Genomic DNA, 26,394 nt, shown 5'->3' on the forward strand with positions numbered 1-26,394 from the left:
GTCATAGGCTCACGATTCTAAAGCTCTTTCCTCAGGATTGATCATGAGGCACTTTTCTCAACTAATATCAGCACTGGACCCTTTGAAGGTATTTGCTCCAGTGAAGATTCCTGCCTCCACCGTAGATCCACTAAAAAGAATCATGTTATTGAGGCCCAGAGCCCCCTGGAGAGACCCACACACTTTGAAGATTAAGAATGTGGTTCCAGAGCTTGGAGTAGAAAGAGGGTATTGATGGAAACTAGGGGGTGGGCAAATAAAGAGAAGAGGGACACAGGAGCTGGGAATTGGGATGAAGCAGAAGTTGAAACAGAATGAATAGTAATGCAATGTAATGCAAATAAGAGGCTTCTCAGTAGTGACAGCAACTTCCCCAGAGAGGGATTCCGAGCTGGGAAATACCTACTAGAGAATTATGTGTCCTTCATTGACCCTTAGGGCTCCTACTTATAAAATGCAGATAGCGAGGCCTTCCACTTAACTTTATATTCATGTAATAAAGACAGGCTTAAACAATGTACACGTGATTTAAACCAGTTGAAAAAAGGACATTACATAAATACAAGTTATGACACTATTAATACCTTCCTGGGGGAGTTTCAAAACCACTGCCAAGTTCTGAAGCCTTACAATCTGCATGAAGCAATAACAAAGTTCAAGAGGTTTCAGATTTAATCTGCAAAATATCAGTCAATGAAAAGAATTTCTTATTCATTTCTAAATTATTCCTAACTGAGTGCAGATAGTACCTATAAAACTTCTGCATCTGAAGACTCTTATTAGCTTTAAGAGTGAGACTGCACAATAGATATTTTTTCTCATTAAATTTTAGCTGAGGTTCAAAGGAAAAAAAAGGGCTTCTAAATGAAAATAAATTCTTTACAGAGGAATTTGTGCAAGAACGAGGTCTGGTCATATATCAACGGAATATTCTTGGGCTGAGAGACAATAAGGTTGTCAAGGCAAAGACCTCATGTTTATAGTGATTTATTAGTGGGAAATAAGGCATCATGGCACTCTAGTGGTGTGGAAAGGTGCAGATAATGACATGTCAGGTACTTTCCACACCATATACCACTCTAGTACAGCATATCTGCTTTCCCTACGACTGTTCCACACCTGCCTAACATATACTGGTGGGAAGCATGTATGGAGAAAACAACAGACTTACTTTCTGGTCTTTGCTTTTTCATAGTGGCCAATGGAAGCTAGTCATAGTAACTGTAAGTCAGTCACAAATTCTGGCCTCAGCTTCCCCATATGTATCCAGGAGGATAACAGGCTATTATATGAGAAAGTTTACATGACATTTGTGTTGTGTGGCTATACACAGACAATAAATCTTCTGGGCCCAACTTCTTTATCCTGTAAAATAATCTGAATTCTAATTATGCCCAGATCTTTATATTAAAGGCCATCCATAGGTTGAGAACAAAGCCACTCAGTTACCCATGACTGTCACAGGCATTCTAGGGACTAACAAGGATGACTGAAGAGCCACACTTTCTGGTCACTGATTTTTAGTTTCTCATTCCCCAAACCTCACACTGGGGCTAGTAATTAGGCTTGATGTACCCATATTTCATTTCTCAACCACTGTTCAGTCCTGTTAGAATCCTAATTAGCAGTGAAATGGTTGAAGGATGAGAAAGGCAAAGGGAGGAATAATAGAAAATTAGCCTAAGATCAAGGATTTGATAATAATAATCTGTTTGACTTTTCCCCCCATTGTATTATAGGAAATACATAATGGAGAGAGAGAGAGAGAGAGAGAGAGAGAGAGAGAGAGAGAGAGAGAGAGAGAGAAACACACCAGAATCAACATCTCAGGATTTAGGCTTTTGTTTCTGAGATTTTAAGCACTCACAGCCATTATTGCCATTGTTCGCACCCGTATGAAGAGGAGCTTAACTCCTTCCTCAATGACAGCAAAGATCTATTACCAGGGAACCCAAGTGTCTCCTACCAGCTGAATCCTACCTAATGATGACAGATGATTCAACACAATACTTCCAGGAAATGGAGTAAATCTACTTCTAATTCCTTTCCTGACCATTGTCCCAAATAATATGTACAGATAAGTATTTAGGTTTAATGAAGCACAGTTATCAATGAAAAACACATTTTTTCAATTTGTTAATCTAGGAAATATTTCCTAGAACTGAGAACCATAACAGAGATAGGGGGAAAAGACTTGTTAGTCATGTTAGGAGAAAACACACACACACACACACACACACAACAAAAAAACAAAAACAACAACAATAAACAACAGCCCACAAGCAATCACATATGTGAGGTAAACCAGCATCTGCTAAATGCCTGCAAATACTCCTATGAGAGATGATATTCCAGGCCTATTAGATGGAAGGGGTTACAGTGATCATTTAACTAAAATAATAAAGGGTCTTTTAGGAAATAGATAAGGAGTAACAGTTTTTAACTTTTTGTGGTAAGCAGAATGGCCACCTACAGGTGCCCAAATCTGGAACCTGTGAATGCTATCTTACATGGCAAAGGTACTTTGCAGATATAATTAAGATTGAGGCCTTTAGAAATACAAGGATTTCTTTGTATTATCCAGGTGGACCCATGTAAACCACAGGAGCCTCACAGGCAGAAAGCTTTTTCTGGCTGGAGATAGAGAAATGTAACAGAGTGCATACTGAAGAGATCTAAAGCGTGAGAAGAACTTGGCCTACCCTTGCTGGAGCAGACATATGGGAAGCATGAAAAAGCATGTGGGAAACTTATATAAACAGCTGCTGGCTGACACACAGCAAAGAAACAAGGACTTCTGTACTACAACTGCAAAGAACAGAATTCAGTCAACAACCTAAATGAGTTTAGGAAGCATTCATCCACAGAGCCTTCTGAGACACTACACAAGACTCAATTGAGCCATGTCATCCTGTGACTTCTGACCTACAGGACTGTGAGATACTAAAAGGGTGTTATTTTAAGCTGCTAACTTTGTGATTATTTGTTAAGGCAGCAGTAGAAAACATACACCTCTCATTAGCTGTTATGCATGGTGTATTAGCCTCCAGCCAACTGCAGAAAGTAGAAAATAAAAGACCCCCATGGCGAAACCAACTAGCTTTCTTATTGCATGAAATTGACCTTCACAATAAATATTGCATTCATCTAAAAATGCTTCCCTCTGAATATTTAAGAAATAAAGAAATATTCATGTCCCTGAAATGATAAATAGACAGTGTGCTGTCCATTCTAGTCCTATGATTTTTTTCTGACTTCCAAGTTATCACATACACTGAAAGGCCATTTTTCAACCAACCAGCTGACATTAAGGCCATCCTTCAAGGGCAATTGTTATCCAGACTATATATTTTACTGCCACTTACCAGCAGCTCAAAGTCATCTTCATAAACATATAGCTACTGCAAGATCCAGCCACTTTACTTCTAGAATTTGAGCCAAAAGAAATAAAAGCATATTTCTATACGAATACTTGTATATGGATTTTAAAAGCAGCTTTATTTGTAATAACCAAAATTTGGAAACAACTTAAATGCCTATCACCAGATGATGAATGAATAAATTGTGATATATCCATATAATAGAACACTACTCGGCAATTAAAAGGAATGAACTACTGATATACGCAATACAATATTGAATCTCATCACAATAATTATGCTGAGTAGAAGAAGGCAGACAGAAAAGAGTTTACAATGTACAATTTCATTCATATTAAAGTGCAGCAATTGCAAATTAACTATAGCGACAGAAAACCAATAAGTGATTGCTTGTGGGTAGGGGTGGGGAAGGATAGGGAGTGTTTGGAGGGAGGAATTTTCAGCACGACACAAAGGAATCTGGGGGGTGATATTTTCATTATTTTGAGAGTCATGATTGCTTTTTGGGCATTTACATATGTTAAAATTTATCAAACTGTGCATTTTAAATATGTGAATTTTACTATATGGCAATTGTCCTCAATAAAACTATAAAAAAGGTAAAATAGTGTAAATGAGCCAAACTCCAAGTATATTTGGTCAGACCCATCATAAGAAGGACTATAACATTTTATGATGGCTGTAATTATAATTTTTACTTTGTGTGAAATTCCCTAGCAGCAAATGTGTACAAGACATGAAATGAAGAACTGTACTTCTTGTGAGAAGTAAAAATTAATAAACAAAAAATCTCATTTGAAATGGAGTCGAGAGGCTTAAAGAAAAAGCTTTCACCCACATGTCACTCAAGGCTCACTACTGACACCAACAAGAAGAGATGTGCTTTAGTACAGCAATTCATACTACCACTCCACCTCACAGGAGGAAGAAGGGACTCCTTCTTGCCAGTAACAGCTTAGCCACTGGGCGACTTCTGTAACCCAGACAATAAAAAGTCACTCTATTTGAAATTTCAGTTTCTTCCAATGAACTCTTTGTTTAAAAAGCCCCTCCCAAGTTCATGAAAGGAGTCCCCTCCTTTGTTTATCTGGACTTGAGGATGGATCGCCATTAGAGCACATGTCCTGAAATGCAAGTCTTTGTTGTTCCCGAAGAAACACATTTTGCTGGAGAAATGGCTGGCTCTCTCTTAACTTAAGGTCACAGAAGTAACACAACATATAAGATGTGGAGTAACCTTGTTTGGGACAACCTAAATATATACTCGACTCTTATGCCAGGTTAAACTCTTTATGAAGAACAGCTATAAGTTTTAATCATTAAAAGCATTCACTCTCAAAATTATTTAGGAAGTAGGCTGGGCCATAAAACTTTGGAAATATATAAGTTGATTATTATGGAGAAAATTGATCTGTCAAAGAATTTTTTAATGGATTGAACCAAATTTTAGTAATCATGGGTATAAGAACTTTAAGCCATCTCCAAGTAAGTAGTTTGCAGACATCGTAACAAAGTTCACTAGCATATCCAATATTATGCAACTGTAAGTTAAATGTTTCTATTAAAAGATAAGTGTTTCTATTAAAAAATAAAACATAATTCAAGGCCTTTGAGAACAGAATCAAGGTGCATGTACAGTAAAAGGATGGAAAATTATGTCCATCCATCAACTTTTATTAGTTTTAAATGATAGAACATGTACATGTTTCTATAAATCCATCAAATCATTAAAAATGGCATGGAATCATCCTGGTCAGTATTGCTCAGTGGTTGGAGTGCTGTCCCAGTCACTGAAGGGTCACATGCTCACTTCCTGGTCTGGGCACATACCCAGGTTTTGGTTTCTATCCCCGGTCAGGGCATGTGCTGGACACAACAGATCAATGTTTCTCTCCCACACTGGTGTTTCTTTCTCTTTCTCTCTCTCTCTCTCTCTCTCTCTCTCTCTCTCTCTCTCTCTCTCTCTCTCTCTTTCTCTCTCTTTCTCTCCATCCCCTTTCCTCACCCTCTAAAATCAATAAAAACATATCATTGGGTGAGGATTTTTTTAAATGGTATGGAATAAGGAACGATATTAAATTTAAACAGGTGAGTGAAGATATACCTGGTCTTTGTGAGAATCAGTCCACCTTATTTGGTGTGGCTGCTCTATGGGAATCACCAAGCAAAGTGCAAGCCTTGTCTCATAATAATTTTCTGCTGGTGTAGTGGTCAGGATATTTAACAAGTGATCATGCTCAAAACATTATCTTGTGAATTAAATCCAAATAACCATAGAAGCATTCAAATTTACTTTATGGCATTAGAAATGTAGAATGCAGGATTGTTCAGTAGAACTTTCTATAATTATGGAAAAGTTTGCATCTGTCCTGCCACACTGTAGCCACTAGCCATATGTGGCTATTGACACATGAAATGTAGCTAATGAGGTTGAGAAATTGCAATGTTTAATTTTATTACATTTCAATTATTTTAAATATAAGTAGACACATGTAGCTATTTGCTATCATATTTGACTTCACAAGTCAAAAATACTGAGAGATAGGCAGACCAAGACTTTGCTTGTAGTGTGATATTACTTTCAGAGCTTCATCTATGTGTGATAATTAATGTGATTTGTCTGAAAATTATAATGTCCAGATGTGACACAGGCAGGGGTAGTTTATTTTTACTGTTTCAACCAAAAGATATAGACACATTTGCTATTGACTGAATGTTTGTGTACTCTCAGAATTCATGTTTAAACCCTAATCCCTAATGTACTAATAATTGGAGATAGTGTTTTTGGAGGTAATTAGGTCTTGAGAGAAGTCCTCATGATGGGATCCATGCCATTATAAGAGAGCTGGCTTCCTTTCTCTCTTTCTCTACCACGTGAGGAAACAGGAAGAGGACCCTTACCAACATCCAACCATGCTGGCACTCCGATCTCTGACCTCCCAGCCTCCAGAAGTGTGACAAGTAAATGTTTGTGGTTTAAGCCACTAGTCTATAGTGATTTGTTATAGTAGCCCAAACTGACTAAGATGACATTCAAAGCTTTTGAAACATTTTTTCATAATGTAACTTCTACCAGCATAATATGAGAACCTATGACTACTTTGTTTTGAGGGTGTTTGTTTGGCTCAGTACAAGCAAACCCCGTTTGTTAATACTTCCTGTATGCACACTAGAATTCCCAAGTTATAGTAGTTTTACTGCCTGGGGTCAGGGAGTTTTACATCCTGTGCATTGCAGGATCTATAAAAATCACTGGCTTTGTTCCATGAGATACAGGGTGTATTGTTGTACCACTCTTCTTTAAAAAAAATTTTTTTTTATTTTTATTTTTTTTAATTTATTGCTTAAAGTATTACAAAGGGTATTACATATGTGTCCATTTTATCCCCCCGCCCTAGACAGTCCCCTAGCCTCCCCTATCCCCCAATGTCTTATGTCCACTGGTTATGCTTATATGCATGCATACAAGTCCTTTAGTTGATCTGATTTCAGAGAGGAAGGGAGAGGAAGAGAGATAGAAACATCCATGATGAGAAAGAATCATAGATCGGCTACCTCCTGCATGCCCCCCACTGGAGATAGAGCCTGAAACCCTGGGCATGTGTCCTGACCAGGAATTGAACCATGACCTCCTGGTTCATGGGTCGATGCTCAACCATTGAGCCACCCCAGCCAGGCCCATTCTTCTTCTATGAGGAAAGACTCTAGCATTGAGTTGAAAATCTAATTAAATTAAATTAATTAAAATATTTACTTAAACCAGCTATATTGTTCCTCATGACCGTTATGGATTATAAGTCTATGAAGACCCTTTATCAATTATCAATTGCTACATAATGCTGCGTAACAAACCACCCCAAGGCTTAGTGGCTTAAAATAACAACTCTTTTATTTAGTTTATAAATCAAGCTGTCAACTGGGATGTTCTGCTATTCTGGATTGGATATGACTCATCTCAACTAGGCTTGCTCATGTGTCAACAGTCAGCTAGTGGACTGACTGGGGACTGGCTTATCCAGGATGACCTCAACTGAGAGGTCATCCTTTTCATGCTCCATGTTATCACTCATATATTAGAAAACTAACTCAGGCTTGTACATATAGTTGGGAGAGGATTCCAGGAAAATGAATGGAAATAAGTCAAACCTCTTGAAGCCTAGACTTGAAACTAGTAAATTATAAGGTCAATCCAGATTCAAGACATAGGGAATAAAACTCTACCTCTTAATGCGAGGATCTGTAAAGTCATATTTCAAAGAGCATAGACATAGGGATGGGTGGGGAATTGTGAAGTCTCCCACAATCTCTAATTAATAGTACTAATTTCCATGTTGTAGGCAAATAATATTCTCTAGGAATGCATATTGGCATTTGGGCCAAACTTACAAGGAAAAGAGAAGTTATTACCCTAGGACAGTGATGGCGAACCTTTTGAGCTCAGTGTGTCAGCATTTTAAAAAACCCTAACTTAACTCTGGTGCCGTGTCACATATGGAAATTTTTTGATATTTGAAACTGTAGTAAGACAAAGACATATTTTTGAAATTTATTTTATATATTTAAATGCCATTTAACAAAGAAAAATCAACCAAAAAAATGAGTTCGCGTGTCACCTCTGACACGCATGTCATAGGTTCGCCATCACTGCCCTAGGACTTAGTGGGCAGAAATAAATATGAATCTATCTCAGTTTAGAGTATCTTAATCCGGATCAAATGATAATACACCAATCTTATCAAATCTTACATAGTAAGGTAATTCAAAATGGAAAGTCCATGAAGCTTGAGATCTAATCATGAAGCAAATCCTATATAATAAAAGGGTAATATGCAAATTGACCCTAACAGCAGAACAGCTGAGAATGACTGGTCACTATGAAACACACTGACCCCGGGGGGCAGACGCTCAATGCAGGAGCTGCCCCCTGGTGGTCAGTGCACTCCCACAGGGTGGAGCTCTGTTCAGCCACAAGCCAGGCTGACGGCTGCCAGCACAGCGGTGGTGGTGGGAGCCTCTCCCGCCTCCTCAGCAGCACTAAGGATGTCCGACTGCAGCTTAGGCCTGCTCCCTGCTGGCAAGTGGACATCCTCCAAGCGCTCTCGGGCTGCCAGAGGGAGGTCTGACTGCCAGCTTAGGCCTGATCCCCCGGGGAGCAGGCCTAAGCCAGCAGGTGGTCATCCCCCGAGTGGTCCCAGACTGTGAGAGGGCACAGGCCGGGCTGAGGGACACCCCCCGCCCCAAGTGTACAAATTTTTGTGTACCAGGCCTCTAGTATATTATAAAAATTAGTACCAATCTAAAATTTGTAAATGGTGGCCTCCAAGCTAATGGAGCAAGAGTACTCATGCTTGAAGATGCAAATCAAAATGACAATGAGATACCATCTCACACCTGTCAGAAAGGCTATCATCAACAAATCAACAAATGACAAGTGCTGGCAAGTATGTGAAGAAAAAGGAACCCTCATGCACTGATGTTGGGAATGCAGACTGGTACAGCCACTGTGGAAAACAGTATAGAGTTTCCTCAAAAAATTAGAAATGGAACTCCCATTTGACCCAGTAATCCCACTCCTAGGAATATATCCCAAGAAACCAGAAACACCAATTAAAAAGGACATATGTACCCCTATGTTCACAGCACCACAATTTACAATAGCTAAGATTTGGAAACAGCCTAAATGCCCATCAGCAGATGAGTGGATTAAAAAACTGTAGTACATCTACACAATGGAATACTATGCTGTGGTAAAAAAGAAATAACTCTTATCATTCACAACAGCATGGATGAACCTGGAGAGCATTATGCTAATCAGAGAAACATAAATATCACATAATCTCACTCATTTTTGGAATATAATGAACAACATAAACTGATGAACAAAAATAGATACAGAGACAGAGAAACATCAAAAAGACTGTCAAACTTCATTGGGAAGGGGGGTGTAAGAGATCAACCAAAGGACTTGTATGCATGCATATAAGCATAACCAATAGACACAGACACAAGGGGGTAAGGGCATGTGTTAGGGGATAGGGGTGGATGGGGAGGTCAATGGGGCAGGGAGGAGACATATTAATACTATATGTAATACTTTAAACAAGAAAACAAAAAGAGTACTCAAGCTTGGAAGTATTGAAATTTTGTCACATCAGACAACCTATCATTATTTTATAAGTCCTGAGCTGTTGGTCAGCATAACAGATGCTATCCAAATTCTTTCATTATGTCTTGGGCAATAATGAAATACAACAGTATATTAGCTTTAAAAAGCATTGTGTCCATCTGATCCCAATTGATACAAAGAATAAGGAGAGAAAGTAAAATTATGGCTGTAAATTCACTAGGTTGTATAAAAGGTTGGTGAGGACATCGTGAACCTGGTAAACTCATACAGGTGATATACTGCTTGATACAGCAAATCTTAATATCGCCATATTGCAAGATAATGGTAATACATGTTTTTAAGAGATCCCAGAACTGTCAAGTTTGTGGATGACATGAGGGGAGAATTTAAAAACAGTAAAAACAAACATGAAAACTTTTTGTACCATATTCACTGTTGATTTTTTTTTATATAAGAAGGAAATTGGAAGCAAACTAAATGTCCAAAAACATAAGAATGGCTAAGTAATTATAGTGTTTTCATTGAGTAGAATATTGCGGAACTATTAAAATGGTTTTTATAAAGACTATGCATCAACATTACAAAAAGTAAAGTATAATTCTAAGTGAAAATAAGATACAGAATTATATGCACACTATGATTATAGCTATGCAAAACAAAATGATAAAAGTGCATAGAATTTCATGCAGTGCTAGTAGGAGTTGCCGTTTGGAACTCCTTATTTTTGAAAGCCTTAGAAATGTTTATATCTTTTCATTGAGTAATTCAGCTTCTGAAAATACATCTCAAGAAAATGATCTGAAATGTAAGAAAAAGGTTTAGGAAGAAGAACTGTTATTATATCACAGCAGCTTTTTCTTTCTTTAATTTGTGAAGAATTCTAAACAGCCTAAATGTGTAGGAAGAATGCAGTGGCTAAATAAATTATAGTTTATCTGTTTGCAGAATGTTATGCAGCCATTAAGAATTTTAAAAAATGTAATGACAAAGATAAATTGATAAATTTAAAAGAAAAGGCAGTGTTCATTTTAAAAAGTAGTATATAAAATAATATTGCTACATCACTTAAAATTAAATAGAGAAAGGTAAAAGTACACCAAAATTTAACAGTGTATTTAGTAGAAATATATGTTTTAAATTAATAGTGATTATCAGTAGTTGCATAAGGGCAACTTCTAAATGATCTTTCTCTTTATTATGCTTTTCCATATTTCCAATTTGCATATGGTAAAGCATATGCATTGCTTTGATAATCAGAAAAGAATTATAAAAGCTACATGGAAAAATATAAAAGAAAATATCTAATTGGCATTATGTAAGGGTAACTGGTGAAGTGTCATGTGCTTGTTTTTTTTCTAATTTTCACATCCTGGACTGTAGTTATTTTAAATTTATAACTTCAAAAATTATGAATTTTAATTATATCACCATGTCATATCTTATTTACTTTCTGGTGAGATGTGAAACTAATAATAACACTTTATATTCTGCTTGTATTATTTCATTCAATTCTCACAACATCTGTGTGAAGTAGAAATTATCATGTTACAGTTGGTAGAAATTGAGTCGCAGAGGTCCACTAAGTCATGCAGCAGATACCTAACTGAGCCAGTGCGGGACCCAGTGGTGTGTTTCAAATGCAATACTCTCAAAGTCCCCATGGAGCCCTCTATCAATTCTCATCAGGCATGATGATAAAGCACTATGTCCTTGCAAACATGACCCAAATGCTGTAAGCAACTAAGATGTTTACTGAAAGAGAATGACTTTGATTTGCTTTATAACTGCTCTTTCTACTGTCTTCATAATGATTCATGTTTTTAGAAGTTAGTCTTCAATGTTTCAATTAGTGCTTTTCTAACACATCTCCAATCCCTTGATATTCTCAACTAATTAAGCAGTGATATATAGTATTTGTATGAAGTACTATTTAATTAACCACAGTGATTCCCAAATTATTCAGCCTGGGTTCAGGACCCTTAATATTCAAACTGACAACCTACTACACATGATTCTTTATTTAAATAGTGACATCTGAGATTAAGATCAATAAAGGTTTCTATGATACTGCAATGTCAAAACTTTCTAACACACCCAAAATGACCCAATTAGAAGAGATACACATGAGTGAGAAACAGTAGCTATCAATAACAGTATGGAAAGGCTATTTCCACTTCCTCACACTAATTTTCATAAATGTGTCTGCAATATTCATTTGAATACTATGAAGTATATTTGATGCTCAAGGATCTCAACTAGGTAAGAATGATACATAAAGTGAAAGTTTATATTGTTCTTCAATAACATGGAAGCTAATTTTATAGAACTACTGAGATTAACACTGAAGAACATGAAAGTATACACATAAATATAGAATAGACAAACACTGCTAAAGATAAAATTCTATAATTTCTGCAGCAGAAAATATCAATAAGTTTGATGAATTAGTTCCAAATAGAAAAAGTTAAATAAGCCTTTTGCCTTCCTTAGAATTAAGAATAAAGAGAAATAGTTGCTGAATTTGACTCCAGGATGAAATGCAAACATAAACATGCTTATTAAGGATTATAATCACATAAGAAGATCTTAAAAATCGCTTTGAAAGCCAAACATAATATATAAAAGTAATTAATACATTTTCAGATTGTTAATTGCTGCTGTGAACGTTAACCAAAACTTTGCATGACATTAGACTTCAACCTTGACACTTGCATGTGCAATGACATGCAGGAGTATTGTACATGGCCTCAGAGTTCTCACTTTTCTTTGAGAGTTCAGGTCACAATATATTTTCTTGGAAATCTTCACATAAAGACATACAAGCATCTCTATATATATAAGCCTAAGCAACTGGTTGACCAGTTGCTATGACATGCACTGACCACCAGGGGGCAGATGCTCAGTGCAGGAGCTGCCCCCTGGTGGCTCAGCTGACCAACGGGCCCAGAAGCAGGGATCACGGCTGGCGAGTGCCGCTGAGTCGGTGCAAGCCTCTCCTGATCTGGACTGACTGGGAGCGAGCCTGCTGCAGGCACAGTAGGGCCATGATTAGTGGGAGCAGCAGGCAGGAGGGACAGGTGGCATTGGACTGCTGGTTTCAGCCTAATCCCCAAAGGGCATGCCAAGGGACCTCACTGGTGCATGAATCCGTGCACTAGGCCTCTAGTGTTTAGTAAGTACTATTCTGAATTTTTCTAATAAGCCACAATGGCAAAGTGGCATCATTAATAGGCATATTAGAGTTGTCCAAAATCTAGCTCCTGATTCTTCCCCCACCTGCTTTTCTTGGAGTCTTCCCCATCTCAGCAAATGGTGACACCATCTTGGCTGTTGCAGACTAGAGTCATATATATATTTCAGAGAGGAAGGAAGAGGGAGGAAGAGACAGAAACATCAATGACGAGAGATAATCATTGATCCGCTGCCTCCTGAACACCCCACACTGGGATTGAGCCCACAACCCAAGCATATGCCCTGACCAGGAATTGGACCATGATCTCCTGATTCCTGGGCCAACACTCAACCACTAAGCCACACTGGCCAGGTAGACCAGAGTCATTCTTGACAATTCTGTCAGCAAATCCCCTCAGCTTTTTTTCAAAATGTACTCAGAATCCAGCCACCTCTCTCCATCACGCTTGCCAATACCACGGCCCCATTCTTACCTGCCTTATTTAGTGCTGCTTCCTTCTGCCTTTACCCCTCTGTTAAAGTTTAAAAACTACAGAGAGGGTGATATTTTTTCTTCAGAAAAAGCTGGCAACCATGTCTCTGCTGTGCTTAAACTTCCAATGATTTCCACCTCACTAAGAACAAATCCTCGGAAAATCCTCACAAAATCCAGTTAAGTCCTGCAGGATCTGTACCCTTCTGTGCCTCTCTGATTTACCTCCTACTCCTCTACCTACTCACTGGCTCCAACCTGCCTGGGCTCCTTCCTGTTCCGCTAAGCCAGGCATGCGGTGCTTCTTTTTACTCTCTACTTCCCTTGCTTGAGATGCCCTTCCCCGGTGTTCACATGGCTCACTCCCTCACTGTCTCCACATCTGCAATCAAATGTCACCTTCTCACGGAGACGTTTATGGTCATTCTCTACTGCAGTCTCTCTATCCAACCTCCCAGTCCTCATTCTTTACTTCTCCAATGCCCTTTGGATCGATTGAAGAATGTATATTTTTAAATTTATTTTTGTTTACTATTTATTTCCCAGCCTTAAATGTAAGATTATTGATTTCACTTTTTTTTGCTTTGTTTGTTTTCTGCATTTCCTTCTCCTAGAATAAAGCCTTGCACATATTAGGTACTCAATAAATTATGGTGAATGAATGAAAAATATTTTATTTTAAAAATAAGAGTCCTTAACTTTTATTTTCTTTAAAGTGACTCATTGCATTCCAACACTGAGAGAATATAAATTAACTCATTAGTTGGCTACTAAGAAATGACTGAGATTTCAATAAATGTTGTACAAGATTCTATGAGGTTTGCAAGTGCTATCGATCTTTAAAGATCTCACAGTTTAAGATTGAAAACAAAATTCATTAGGGAAAATTTAGAGAACAATCAAAATTATATATTACTAAATACTAAGTCAAGCATTGTGGTATTGAGGAGGTATGCATTTGAATTCCATCGCTGAAATTAATGACATGCACCTAAGGAAACTGTTGCCAAATCCACCCTCAATGTCTTTATTTTGCAAATAAGGTGAAGGCACTAGGTAGTTTATTGGTTCATTAGAGTTTTTAATTTCTGTTGGCCTATTAGTTGAGAGAAAGGAGAAGTCAGTTGAGATTCATGTGTGGAAATGGGTTAGCTGTTCGGCACCTCTCTTCCCCACTCCTGGCTCTCAGCCTCCCAAAAAGCCACACTGAGGAAGCTCTAATAATCGTGATTGACTGAAAATACATGCACAGCAGACAGTTTCTCAGTGAACCCTGCTGAACCTTGGCAAGTCAGACATATATCACAGAAGTTAAATAGATGGGTGTTTTAAATAATTTCTAATGTCAAAGTGTGAATATTATTAACACTAGAAATATTTCATGTAATTAGCCGTCTTCTTTTCTTATAAAATCTCACTGTCTTTGGTTGTGATTTATCTCTATATCATGTGTATAATGTGTTTTGACTTGCCCAGAAAGCAAGCCAAAACACATTTCTAGGTCTGGCATCATAGACTCCCCTCCCCTCCCTTCCCTTCCCTTCCCTTCCCTTCCCTTCCCTTCCCTTCCCTTCCCTTCCCTTCCCTTCCTTTCCTTTCTCTCTCTCTCTCTCTCTCTCTCTCTCTCTCTCTCTCTCTCTCTCTCTCTTTCTCTCTCTCTCTCTCTCTCGTATACATTGTTATGCATGAGGGTTGTATGTATAGATGGGTTCTAGAATTCTCTGAATAATATCTCCTCAGCCTAGTGAAAGGAAATACATGTTATACAACTATGCTACAATATAAATTTGGCCATGGCTGTACATCATGGTATGTTATCAACCTAGTATAGGCAACTGGCTTTGAATGACCCCAAGGTAGATCAAGGATAATCTATCTTTGAGCATGGACAAGGGACAACAATAACAATGTCTCTGTGCAGTAACCATAATACTCATAAAAGTTAGCATGTTAAGACATATAAATTATAGTTTTGGGGGGAGGTCAGGGATGAAGAGGACATTGTGTGGAGTGTACCTAGCCCCTGAAAGACCTGGAACAATGTGCCAGGGACCAAGGCACAAGAAGCTCCAATTTGTATCGTCATTCCAGTTTACAAATGAGGGTGCAGAGTTTCTTGCCACATATACCCATGCTGGTGGTGTGGCCCGGGGTGACGTTATTTCATCTTCTCCTGACTTGTATATTGAAGCAATTCATAAAGAAGAAAGAAAAGGATCAAACCAATGCTGTGGCTAGCACCTCCTATCCTAAGCTATAAAACTTCTTCCCTCTGGAATACCTGAATTCTCAGTTTGCTTTTCCTTTACTGATGTTACATCTTCTTATCATTTGTCCCACCAGAGACCAAAGCAGTTCTTTCCAGAATATAGAAACATGATCTCTGGGGCAACACACACAGACTCTCTCCCCACTCCAGCTATTTTATAAATTAATATGTCAATTTAGTCTTTGCATCTCCAGCCTTAGCACATTATAACTCTCATTCAACAAGCTGTAATGGGGTCATAAGAGACGACCACACCTCTAAGTTGTGACTTTGTGAACATGAGTTACCTGTGCAGATTCTCTTAAAGTTGGGATTTTCCAGAAGGTGTCCTGGTAGGCGGCACTGGAACCGGTGTTGCCAGAACTCAGGGAACCAAGGATTCCTCGTATTAGTGTCCAGCCTTAGTTTCAGGAAATAATCATCAAACGACCTGACCTCTGGAGACTGCAGCTTTATCGTGATTCCCCCGTTGGCTTCCACCTCATAACCTTCAATGACTTCATCTCTGTCTGCCCATCCATCACTAAAAGAAATCAGGGGTTGGGGTGGGGAAAGAGAAAGATAAACATCTCACAAATAGAGCTCAGAGTTGTGCATGAATGAAACAATTCAGCAAGGCTAGGGTCTAGTTTAAGCCAGCATCACTACCCATCAATGACATTTGTTTGGCAGAGAGCACAAAATTATGAAGTCATAATAATCTTGCTTAATTTTCAAAATAGTGAAAGTGATGATGAAGATGCTGATAGTAACAATTATAAGAACTAATATTTATTGAGCATATACTAGTCATCAGATGCTATGCCACTCACTTTTACTGAGTCGGGAGATGTTCTGGGACCTAGGTGAAACCGGGCTACTATCCAGGCAGCCTGACTCTAAGCCTAGTGTTCTTTACCACTAATCACAAAGCCCACCAGTTCCTAGCCAGACCACCAGGAAACAAGACTCAGCAAGGTTTCAAGGTTGCCATCCAGACCATTATACTAGCTGCATTACATGAGGTAGAATATTGATTTAGCTCAGAAACATGACAACCGCAGATTTTTTTCCTAGACATTGTTTAAATTTGCATTGCTTAGAAATGATCAATGCTTTTCCCCTCCTGGTGCTATTTCAAAATAATAGCAATAAAAGAAAACAATCTCTGTCCTCAAAATAAATTATTTCTCCGCTCATTAAATGTGAATTCACTGATATTTTATTCAATGGGTTTGAATTTTTATTTGTTCACCTTCTAGAATGTTCACATCTGCCATGAATAATGTAACTCCAATTTAATTCAAGAGTATATAGAAGCCAGGCCAGCCCTCATGTGAGGGGTTGTGATCCTTTTCCAAGAGGGTGTCAAAGAAAAATTGCACTGAACATAGTGAAATAAGCAAAGAAGACTTTATTCAAGACGATTCCAATAGGCCAAAACTCTGAACTCAATCTGCTAGAACAAAATGTGAGAGGGCTTTTAAGTGCTGGGATGAGCTAGTGAGAATGTGCTGGGGGATTGTGAGGGGAGCTTGGTCAATGTGATTAGCCATCTGTATTTGGTAATTGCCACTTATCTAAGTTAGGTTCCCACCTTCCCACAGAAACTAGGGAATAGATGTTTGCTATCATTTTTGGTGATTACGTTTTATAGGGATGGCTCCCAGGTCACTGAAAAGGAAATTTCTCTGTTATGAAACTTTAAAAAAGCCGAGAGAAATTTTATATCTCAAAGTGACAGAGAAAGAATTTACAATGACATGTTTTTGAAAATAAATGCTCTAAGAAAGGGGAAATATATCCACCCTTCCTTCCTTCCTTCCTTCCTTCCTTCCTTCCTTCCTTCCTTCCTTCCTTCCTTCCTCCTTCCATCTTTTCTTTCTTCAGAAAACACATAATACCCACTATGTGCCAGGTGCTCTGCTAGGTTCAGAATTCAATTGAGAATGAGACATGCTGTCTTTTGCTCCTACTGTTACAGACTTGCGGGGAAAACACACACTAAACAAGAATTACAAATGCTATGTAGGGGAAGGAGAAGTGACCAGTACGATAGGGAGAAGGGGCCTGGGGACTTAACTTAGTCTGGTGTGTATGTATGTATGTATGTATGTAGGTATGTATGTATGTGAGTGTGGGTGGGAGCAGAGTAATTAGAAATGAATTTCCTAAGAAAGTGATGTCTGACCTGAGATTCAAAGGATTAGTCCAGTGAAGGGGGGGTTGGGGGAAGGTTGGCATAGAGGTTCCTGGTAGATTATCTAATACAGAGGAATGAGCATGGCTCAGTCGAGGGATTTAGAGTCAGTAAAGCCAGAACCTAGAGAGAACAGTGCAGGAGATGTGGGTGCAGGCATAAATCCTAACCTAGGAATCTTAGCCTAAAGGCTGCAGGAAGTCCTCTAGGTGTTGAGAACCTATTTTAACAAGGCCACTCTCTCTGTTCCCTTGTGGTAAATGACTTGAATATTTTTCTGGCAAGTTCTCTCTACTCACCATCACTAAATATCATGGCCCGTCAAATTGATCAAAAGAAATAAAGACGAACTCATTTATCTTTCTACATACTCAGTGTGCTTAGAAAACTTCGAAGTACTTTAATTATTCAGATTTATTCACATTTATATCATAACTACATCTACAGCAATTTGAAGACCTCAGTTACAGTTCATGTCATGCTGAAAAGAAGGGTAAAAATAAAACCAGTTAGGCTTTCAAGAATTCTGCCTATGAGTATAAATTTAAAATCAAGGTGACATAACTTGAAGAAAGAATTACTTTTTGACACAAAGTTTGGGCTTGAAATGTGTTTCTCCCCAAGGTTTAATATTATATGAGACGTGTGTGTTCATAGTCTGAACAAGAAATCCACAATTTTTAAAGTGTACAAAATGAGACTTTTAAAATGTTTACATGCATTTCTTTTTAAAAAATCTATTCTCAGTTTATAAAAGCATATATCACATGTGAGCACTAGAAGCAGGATGTGACTTTGTTTTTTTGCCCATCCACAGAAAAAAGCACATCACAGGAGTAAACCTTCATTTACAAATATAGATCATTATAATAAAGGTCATATGGTTTAGTGGGGTGGGACCCCCAAGTTCCCTTGCAATTGGTCAAAATCCTTCCTCCTCACTGTAGATGATCCCTTTTCCAAAATTAGAGTTGGTGTTAAATCTGAGAGGACATACAATCAAGTAGAACCAGATGTAATAGAGAAAATATTCAACTAGGATTAGTTGGTAAATATCTTTTTAAAATATATATATATTTTGTCAACACATATACTATATGGTGCATATCTTTTGAAATAAAGATAAAAATTTGCTGAGAAATGTCCATAAAACAACTCCTGGGTTTTAAAAATTTAAATTATTTTGTCTACCTACCATTTGTCAGATGTATGTACAGAAATTTTTGAAGGATTCTCTCTGTTTAGTTTTACTGGGATTTTTTAAACGAGGATATTGGTTTGTGAACTCCCTGTGAAGCACACTTGTAAAGAGAGAGCCAGCAGCTTGCCTGATACGTGGGGTAGGAGTTTTCTTTTACTGGTGATGGTGACAGTGGAATAAACTGTGCTTGACCAGAGATGACCTGCAGGCACCTGCTGGCCCTGTGAGTGGAGTGAATCCTGCTGTGCTGGGTGCTGACCAGCCGCGAGCAGTGCCGAACTCTCTAGGAGGCCCATTCATAGCCTCTCACAGCTTCTGCTGTTCCATCTGTTTCCCAATTATTAGTTCCTTTTCCTTTCTGAGGTCTGGAAATAAAATTGCATGATATGGATGAACGGGGTGAACAGTTACCAGAAAGCTGCATCTCCTAAGTATTCTTCACAAAATTACAAGAATCTTTATTTCCTATGCCCTCCTCAACATTTACAGTATATGGACCAACTCTTTCACAAGGCTGTTCTTCTTTTCCCATGAAATCATTGTTCTAGTCTCTGCAAAATATCACCATCCAAACATGAATAATAATACTTCTCCTACTTATAAATTCTGATATTAACAACAGGAAATCATTATTTCTAATGCTACCAATTATAACTTGACAGGAGCTGCATGAGTGCTACTTTTGTATCATATCAGTTAAAGTAATTTAATAAGCACATCAATAGTAAGAAACAGAAGTACAACAGTATTCATTTAAAAATTGTTCAGAAACATTTTATAAAAACACATTTACATTCAATTAAAAGAATTACAATTGAGGGAGTAGAGCAATTTTATTTGTTATGAGATTAAGTAATTGTGTTTACCTGATAATGAAACTATAATACTTTGAAAGTATTCTAGGATTACGATATAACTGGGGGGAAAAGAAAATCATAATAAAAAGAATATTTTCAAAATCTTATGTAATGAAGCACACATTCTGTAAATTACAACGCTAATCATATTTACAAAGGTTGAAGAAATGTAGCTTAATATAATTTAAGTCAGGTAATGTCAATTGTGGAAAGTTTTGAGAGAATGGCAGCGTTTTCAATAATAACTCAGACTGGCTTTATTCGCTCAATGTTTATTTACTAAGAATCTTGCATGAATTAGGCATTTTGCTTACTGAAAATACATTGCTAAAATGTACAGGCAAAGCCCCTATCGTCAAGACTATTACAGAGGTGGGAAGTCTGGCCACTGAATACACAGTAGCCACAGAGAGTTGCAAAGGAAAGAAAGACAGGTTACAGGAGCACAGAAAGGGGGCAAGGTCTCATGTCAAGGGAGATTCTCTCCGAGGAGAGAGAAGTGACATCGAAGATGAGACTTAAAGGATGAGTTGCAGTTACATAGGTAAAGAGAGAGATAGAAGAGTGAAATATTTAATGATCTTTATATTTCCATGAAAAGCAAGAATTCCGCCTTTTACAATTAGAAGCTGATATCAAAGGGCACAATTAAAAGCTAGAAAATCTGAAAAAAAGTTTTTTTTATAGATTGTTATCACATCTTGGTATTATCATCTGCAAAGTGTTGGCAGCAAACACTATGAATTTGACTGCCTTAGACTCCTTGGGCTGCCATAACAAAATGCTGTCGACTGGTGGCTTTAATGACAGAAATTTATTTTCTCACAGCTCTAGAAAATGTCCAAGATCAGGCTCCCAACTGATTGCTTTCGGTGAGTGCCCTCTTGCTGGCTTGCAGACTATGTCCTTACATGGCTTTCCTGGTGCGTACTCCACCCCCACCCCACCCCCACACAGTGTGTGAGAGAGGGAACAAACTCTCTGTTGCTTTTTTTTCTTATAAGGACATTAATCCTATTGGATTAGGGTCCCACCTTATGACTTCATTTAGCCTTAATTACCTTATTCAAAGGTCTTATCTCTAAATAGCCACACTGGAGATTGGGATTTCAACATATGAATTGGGATGCAAGACACAATTCAGTCCATAGCAGATGGAATGTTATTAAATGTATTATTCAATTTAAAAATTCTCATATAAGAAATCAATGCACCCTGGGGGCAAAGGGGGAGGATGAGGGGCATCTGTAATACTGTCAACAATAAAAAAAGATAATTTAAATTGAGCTAAAACCCGTGCCATAAATTATTGGAACTGGCTACTGATAAAATATTGGAGATGACTTTTGAAAATGTAGCATCACTTACTTTTCTTGGGCTCAAAATTTAAAATGAATGCCCCATACTTGCTGAAATTTTAAGAAATCTCTGCTTTCATTTTTATCCACAGACTTCTGTGAAGGTGGTTATTTATGAGGAATGTTATGAAAATAAAATAACAAAGTAGTTTACATATGCATAACTCTATGAAAATATTGTTAATCCAACCAAGATTAGATAATATAATAAATTCATATTTATTTAGGATATGTAAACATTGATACCCATGATGTTTGTGCAAAGTGTACAGGCATTTAATATGGGGAACACCTACTTCATTTGTAACTTTTTAGCTTATTTACAATTATGGAACATCTAAAATTTATTATATAAGATGAATTTTCTCTGCCTATCATCTATGCACACACTTTCAAAAATGGGTATAATTTTTGTAATTCTTGTGTCCTTTGTTTTATTTCTATTATATTTACTGAAATGAGATTTATGTTCAATCTAGTACTACAACTTAGGGCTTGTATTCTGCATGATCTTATGCTATATTTGATTATTTAGTACTTTATCTTTACCGTATTTTACCAAAATACAATTTCACACTAAATTGAGAAATTTTAAAAAAAGAAGAGAGTTTGAGAAGCACTGTTCTAGAAGGTCTCTACCTTTGTGTTTTAGGAATTGGTAAGGTAAAGACAATGCTATTACAACAGTTCAAAAAAGGAACCCCTCAGAAACCCCATCGTAATGCTTTTGATAAATGGAGCCAGGACTACCAAGTAGAGACTTTTATTTTGTTGGAAGGTTGTGGCAGCTTCATTCCTTAGTGTAAAATTTTACAAATCTAAATTATCATTCTTTACACGTCGTTTTAAAACCATGACTGTTTTACTGCCTTTGAACCTTTATTTTCCAGGTCCCTATGCCATCCAAGTGAGAGGCTGCATTATACCAGATAATTGTTAAGGACCAACTGAAGGGAAGCAAGAGACCCATTAGAAAAAGAATGCAATAAGGAGCCAGAAGATTCTGATTAAAGCATAAATCAGATCCTTGCATTCCTCTGCTTGAAACCCACTAATGCCTTTCCACTTCACCCAAAGCCCTTCAGTGGGCTTTAAAAAGGCCCTGCACTCTCTCATCTCTGCTCTTCTACTCTTTGCTCTGCTCTAGCCACACCTTGCTATTCCTCGTGAGTCAGGGACAGGTGCCCTGGCCTTAGGCTCTTTGCACTGGCTCTTCTCTATGCCTGGAATTCTCTTCACTTGGGTATTTTACATGGCTCATTCTTTCACTTCCTTCATGTCTTCTGAAATATCACATTCTCAGTAGGTGCTTTTTAAATTTAAAATTGTGTCCCTTCTCTCTATCCCTCTACTCCTTTTTTCTCCTTAAAACCTATCACTATTTGATAATCCGTATAAATATATTTTCTGGCCTGGCCAGTGTGACTCAGCGGTTGAGTGCTGACCCAGGAACCAAGAGGTCGCTGATTTGATTCCCGGTCAGGGCACATGCCCAGATTGCAGGCTCAATCCCCAGTAAGGGGCATGTGGGAGGCAGCCAATAGATGATGTTCCTCTCTCATCGATGTGTCTATCTATCCTTCTCCCTTTCTCTCTTTCTCTCTCTCTCTCCCTCTCTCTCTCTCAAAAATCAATAAACATATTAAAAAATATGTTTTCTGTCTTTCAGTAAAATGAAAGTTCCACATAAACTGAGAGATGAGATTCTTATTGTTTTTGTTCACTTCTATAACACCAGAACTTATAACAGTTTTTGGCTCATGTTAGTTGTTCATTATATATTTGTTAGATGAATTAATTAATGGATAAAAACTCTGTCAACTAATTTCTGTTCAAAAAATTTATGTAGAATACTATAATCAGTGTATGCAGGAGGTGGCTCATATCAGCTGGCAAAACTGTTAGTATTTTTTCCTGGCTATGCATTGTCACATCATGTTGATACACTGAAACTGGCCATAATGAGAGTATTTACTTTATGGGTACATCAGATTCCATAACAAAGCACCACAATCTAGGTGGCTTAAAACAACAGACGTATATTCTCTTATAGTTCTGGAAGCTAAAAGTCTGCAGGGCCAGCAGGGCCATGCTGTCTCTGAGACTTCAGGGAGAATCCCTTGCTTTTCTGAGTTTCTGCTGGTAGCCACCAATCCATGGCCCTCTGTAGCATGCAGCTGCACCAGTCCAATCCCTGCCCCTGTTGTCACATTGGGTTCCCCTGTGTGTGTCTGTGCCCATGTCTCTTCTCCACTGGTTAGGATATCAATCCTGTTGGATTAAAGGCCTGCTTACTCCAGTCTGACTTCATTTTAACTAACTACACTTGTAACAAGTCCATTTCCAAATAAGGCCACATTCTGAGGTGCTGGGGATTAGGAATTCAAGGTATCTTTTTAGAGGGCGCAATTCAACCTATAACAATGAGCAAACACTAAAGATCAAGGCTTTATTGTTCTGTTTCATTTTGTAAGAGAGTCAGTTGTTAAACATTTAGCAGCATAGCACTAGCTAGAATGTGCTGGGAAGTTTTCTCTGAAATTCGAGAGTAGTTGTGAACTTCTGACATGTTAGATGAGATGAAGGTGATTTAAATAAATTTTGTTTGGTTCCAAGTACCTATAATAGAAATTAAGAGCTAATTTTTTAAATAAATGGCTATCCTTTCTGAAAGCAATTTTTACATGGTTTATACATGTGGATCATTTTACTTTTTTCCCTCAAGAGTATATAATTACATAAGAAGCATAAAAAACTACAAAACACCCCCAACAACCTGACAGTAGCACTGATAGCCTAACAAATACTATTAATTAAAAAACAGATTTGTAGTTTTTCCTGCAGTTATTTGAATTTTGGAACAATAATTGAAGCTCTGCATTAGAATCGGACATGTGCACTTATATATACTTTAGGATTGAATTGTTCTTCTTGATAAAGTAATGAGTTGAGTTGTATCTGGGACTTAGCAAATTATTCTAATAATATAAAAATTAATATAAAAATACCATATATATGTATGGTACTTTTAATTTTACATTACATGTAATTCATTTAGAGTACATTTTTAGTCACTAAAGAACAAATCTGGATTTGTTCCTTAATGATTCAAAATTAAATCACAATGCGATATTAATAGATTCTAATCTTTTGCATTCTTTCATTTAAAAAATATTCACTGATATCCTACTTAGGGCCAACAACTTTCAGGTCCTGAGAAGGCATTAATGAATAAGATAAGAAATGTCTCTCCTCTCATTTAAATTCATAAGTTGGATTTCCCCTTCCAGCCAAGACAGAGTAACAAGTACCATATATATTCTTCAGTATGAAACAACTAAAACACTGGACAAAATACATAAAACAATGTCTCCCGAGACACTTTCCATCAGGCAATGAAGGACAGTGATCTCTGTTAAGCGAGCCCTACAATTTTTTGCGCTTACTGCCTAGATGTTTCCAAATCATGGCACACAGCATGGGGAGAAGGAGTGGGAAGAAATGACTCAGGCACAGTCCAGTGGATTCACTGAGTCAAGTGGATGGAGCTGGAGCCAGCAGAAATCAAGATTGGCCAGAGTTCACAAGGCAAAATACTGGAGTGAGGAGGGCTGCAAAGAGTGAACAGTCTACAGTGCTTCTCCCTAAAGTATTCAGTTGAATATTACAGAGCCCACGCTTGTGATAAAATTACCTAAGGCTGGGGAAACAACCAACCAAAAGGATTTGAGGGAATCATGCCTGGAGAACACAGAGAGCTAAGAATAGTAGCTATTTCCAGTAGGCAGAATGGAAAAGCTCCTGTTTCACAAGGAATTGGCTAAAGTCCTTAGAAGGGTCTTATCTCAATGGTCAGGAAAAATCAGCCCTAGACTAAAAATCAGCCCTGTGACTCTGATCTTGTCTAGCAAAGCCAAACGTAAGATGCAAAAGGACCAAATTATTTTTAAGAAACTTCATCTCCTCCAAAAACTAGCTCAAGAATATTTTTAGAAATACAAAATATGAGTACTCAACAAGGTAAGATGCACAATGTCTGGTATCTAGCAAATATTACCAGGCATATGCATTCATATGTAGAGTGAGGGAGGAAAAGAGATATTAAAGGAGCAAATAATAATAATAATAATAATAATAATAATAAATTACCCCATGGTGATGTAGATTAGGTAGAGGGTTTTTAAAAGAATCAAGTGTTAAGGATAAAGAGAAGTATATTTTACATCACGTGGCCAGGGGAAGCACTGGGTGGGCAGGGAAGCATCTCTGAAAAGATGACACTTAAGCTGAGACCTGAGCTGTGTACAAGACCTGAACCATGTGAACATCAAAGGGAAGAGGACTTTAGGCAGCTCATGCAAAGGTCCTGAGGTAGGAAGAAGCAGTTGCAACTGAACATTTCCCACTTGTGACAGAAATATAGGCTCAAAATCTTTCTTTACATTTATCAGAATAAAAATACTTGGATAGATATTTTTCCATTTTTCAGCTGTCTACCATATATATTTTACTATTATTCTCTAATATATCTTAAAATTTTAAGTATTTTCAGTTTTTAAAATTCTTGTTAGGGAAAAAGAATATTTTTTAATGAGAAGGTGGTCTCATTGTAATTACCTAAACTAATGAGTGACCCTGAAGAAACCAGTAAGACCATCAGAGCTTAGGGCAAGTCACAGCTCTTACTTGCACCTCATGCAATATGCCCAATTTTCTCTGTAATGATGAGTCCAGAAATACCTCACTGTTCAAGTCACAGAGATATCCCAAGTGCCACTCAGAAAAATCTTAAAATCATGTTCTGAGGGAACTCGATATGGCTCCTAAATCATCTTGTGTTATAGTAACCTATTGGCTATAGAATTCCACAAAGACTAGGTCACAACTGACCCAGTTAGAGCTTAAGTTCTTCAAGGTTTGAATAGAATTAGAAGCTTTAGCTTTTTACTTCACTAGAGTTAAAAGTGAGCTTATCCAACAGGCTCCACCTCAACACTGAAGTTTCCCTACCATTTATCTCTTAGTGTCCTCCGGTTCTGAAGCAGTCCTGGGGTTAAAAGGAGGGCTCCACTTAGAGACCATGGACTGGAAGTGAGGCCTATGTGCACTCCTTGATGGAGGACAGTAGATACCCATTTGATTTAATGCCACTTGGGAAAGGGCATAAAGTATACGTGGAGGCAGAGAAATAGGTATCATGAATAGTAATCAGTGAGAGGTTTGTAAAATGAAAGTAAAGAATGAATGAGTCATGAAGATATTGAGTTATTCTCAGAAATTGTTTTTACTCTGGGAATTTCTTGCATTACAGGGTCACTGGATGATTAAAGTGGAACTCCCAGATGAGAGCCTATAGGCA

The 26,394-nt window shown here is 37.7% G+C and overlaps 1 protein-coding gene across 1 annotated transcript in view; it reads right to left on the minus strand.

The window, feature by feature from the left end:
- The window catches only part of GRM1 (glutamate metabotropic receptor 1), a 304,715-nt gene that overhangs the window by 76,177 nt on the left and 202,144 nt on the right, over window positions 1–26,394 (minus strand). Inside the window, exon 3 of the mRNA XM_081093945.1 lies at window positions 15,728–15,963. Coding sequence (XP_080950071.1) covers window positions 15,728–15,963 — 236 coding nt within the window. The remainder of the gene's footprint in view (window positions 1–15,727; window positions 15,964–26,394) is intronic.

This window comes from Myotis nattereri (assembly GCF_964212035.1).
Source record: "Myotis nattereri genome assembly, chromosome: 6".
Lineage (NCBI taxonomy): Eukaryota > Metazoa > Chordata > Mammalia > Chiroptera > Vespertilionidae > Myotis > Myotis nattereri.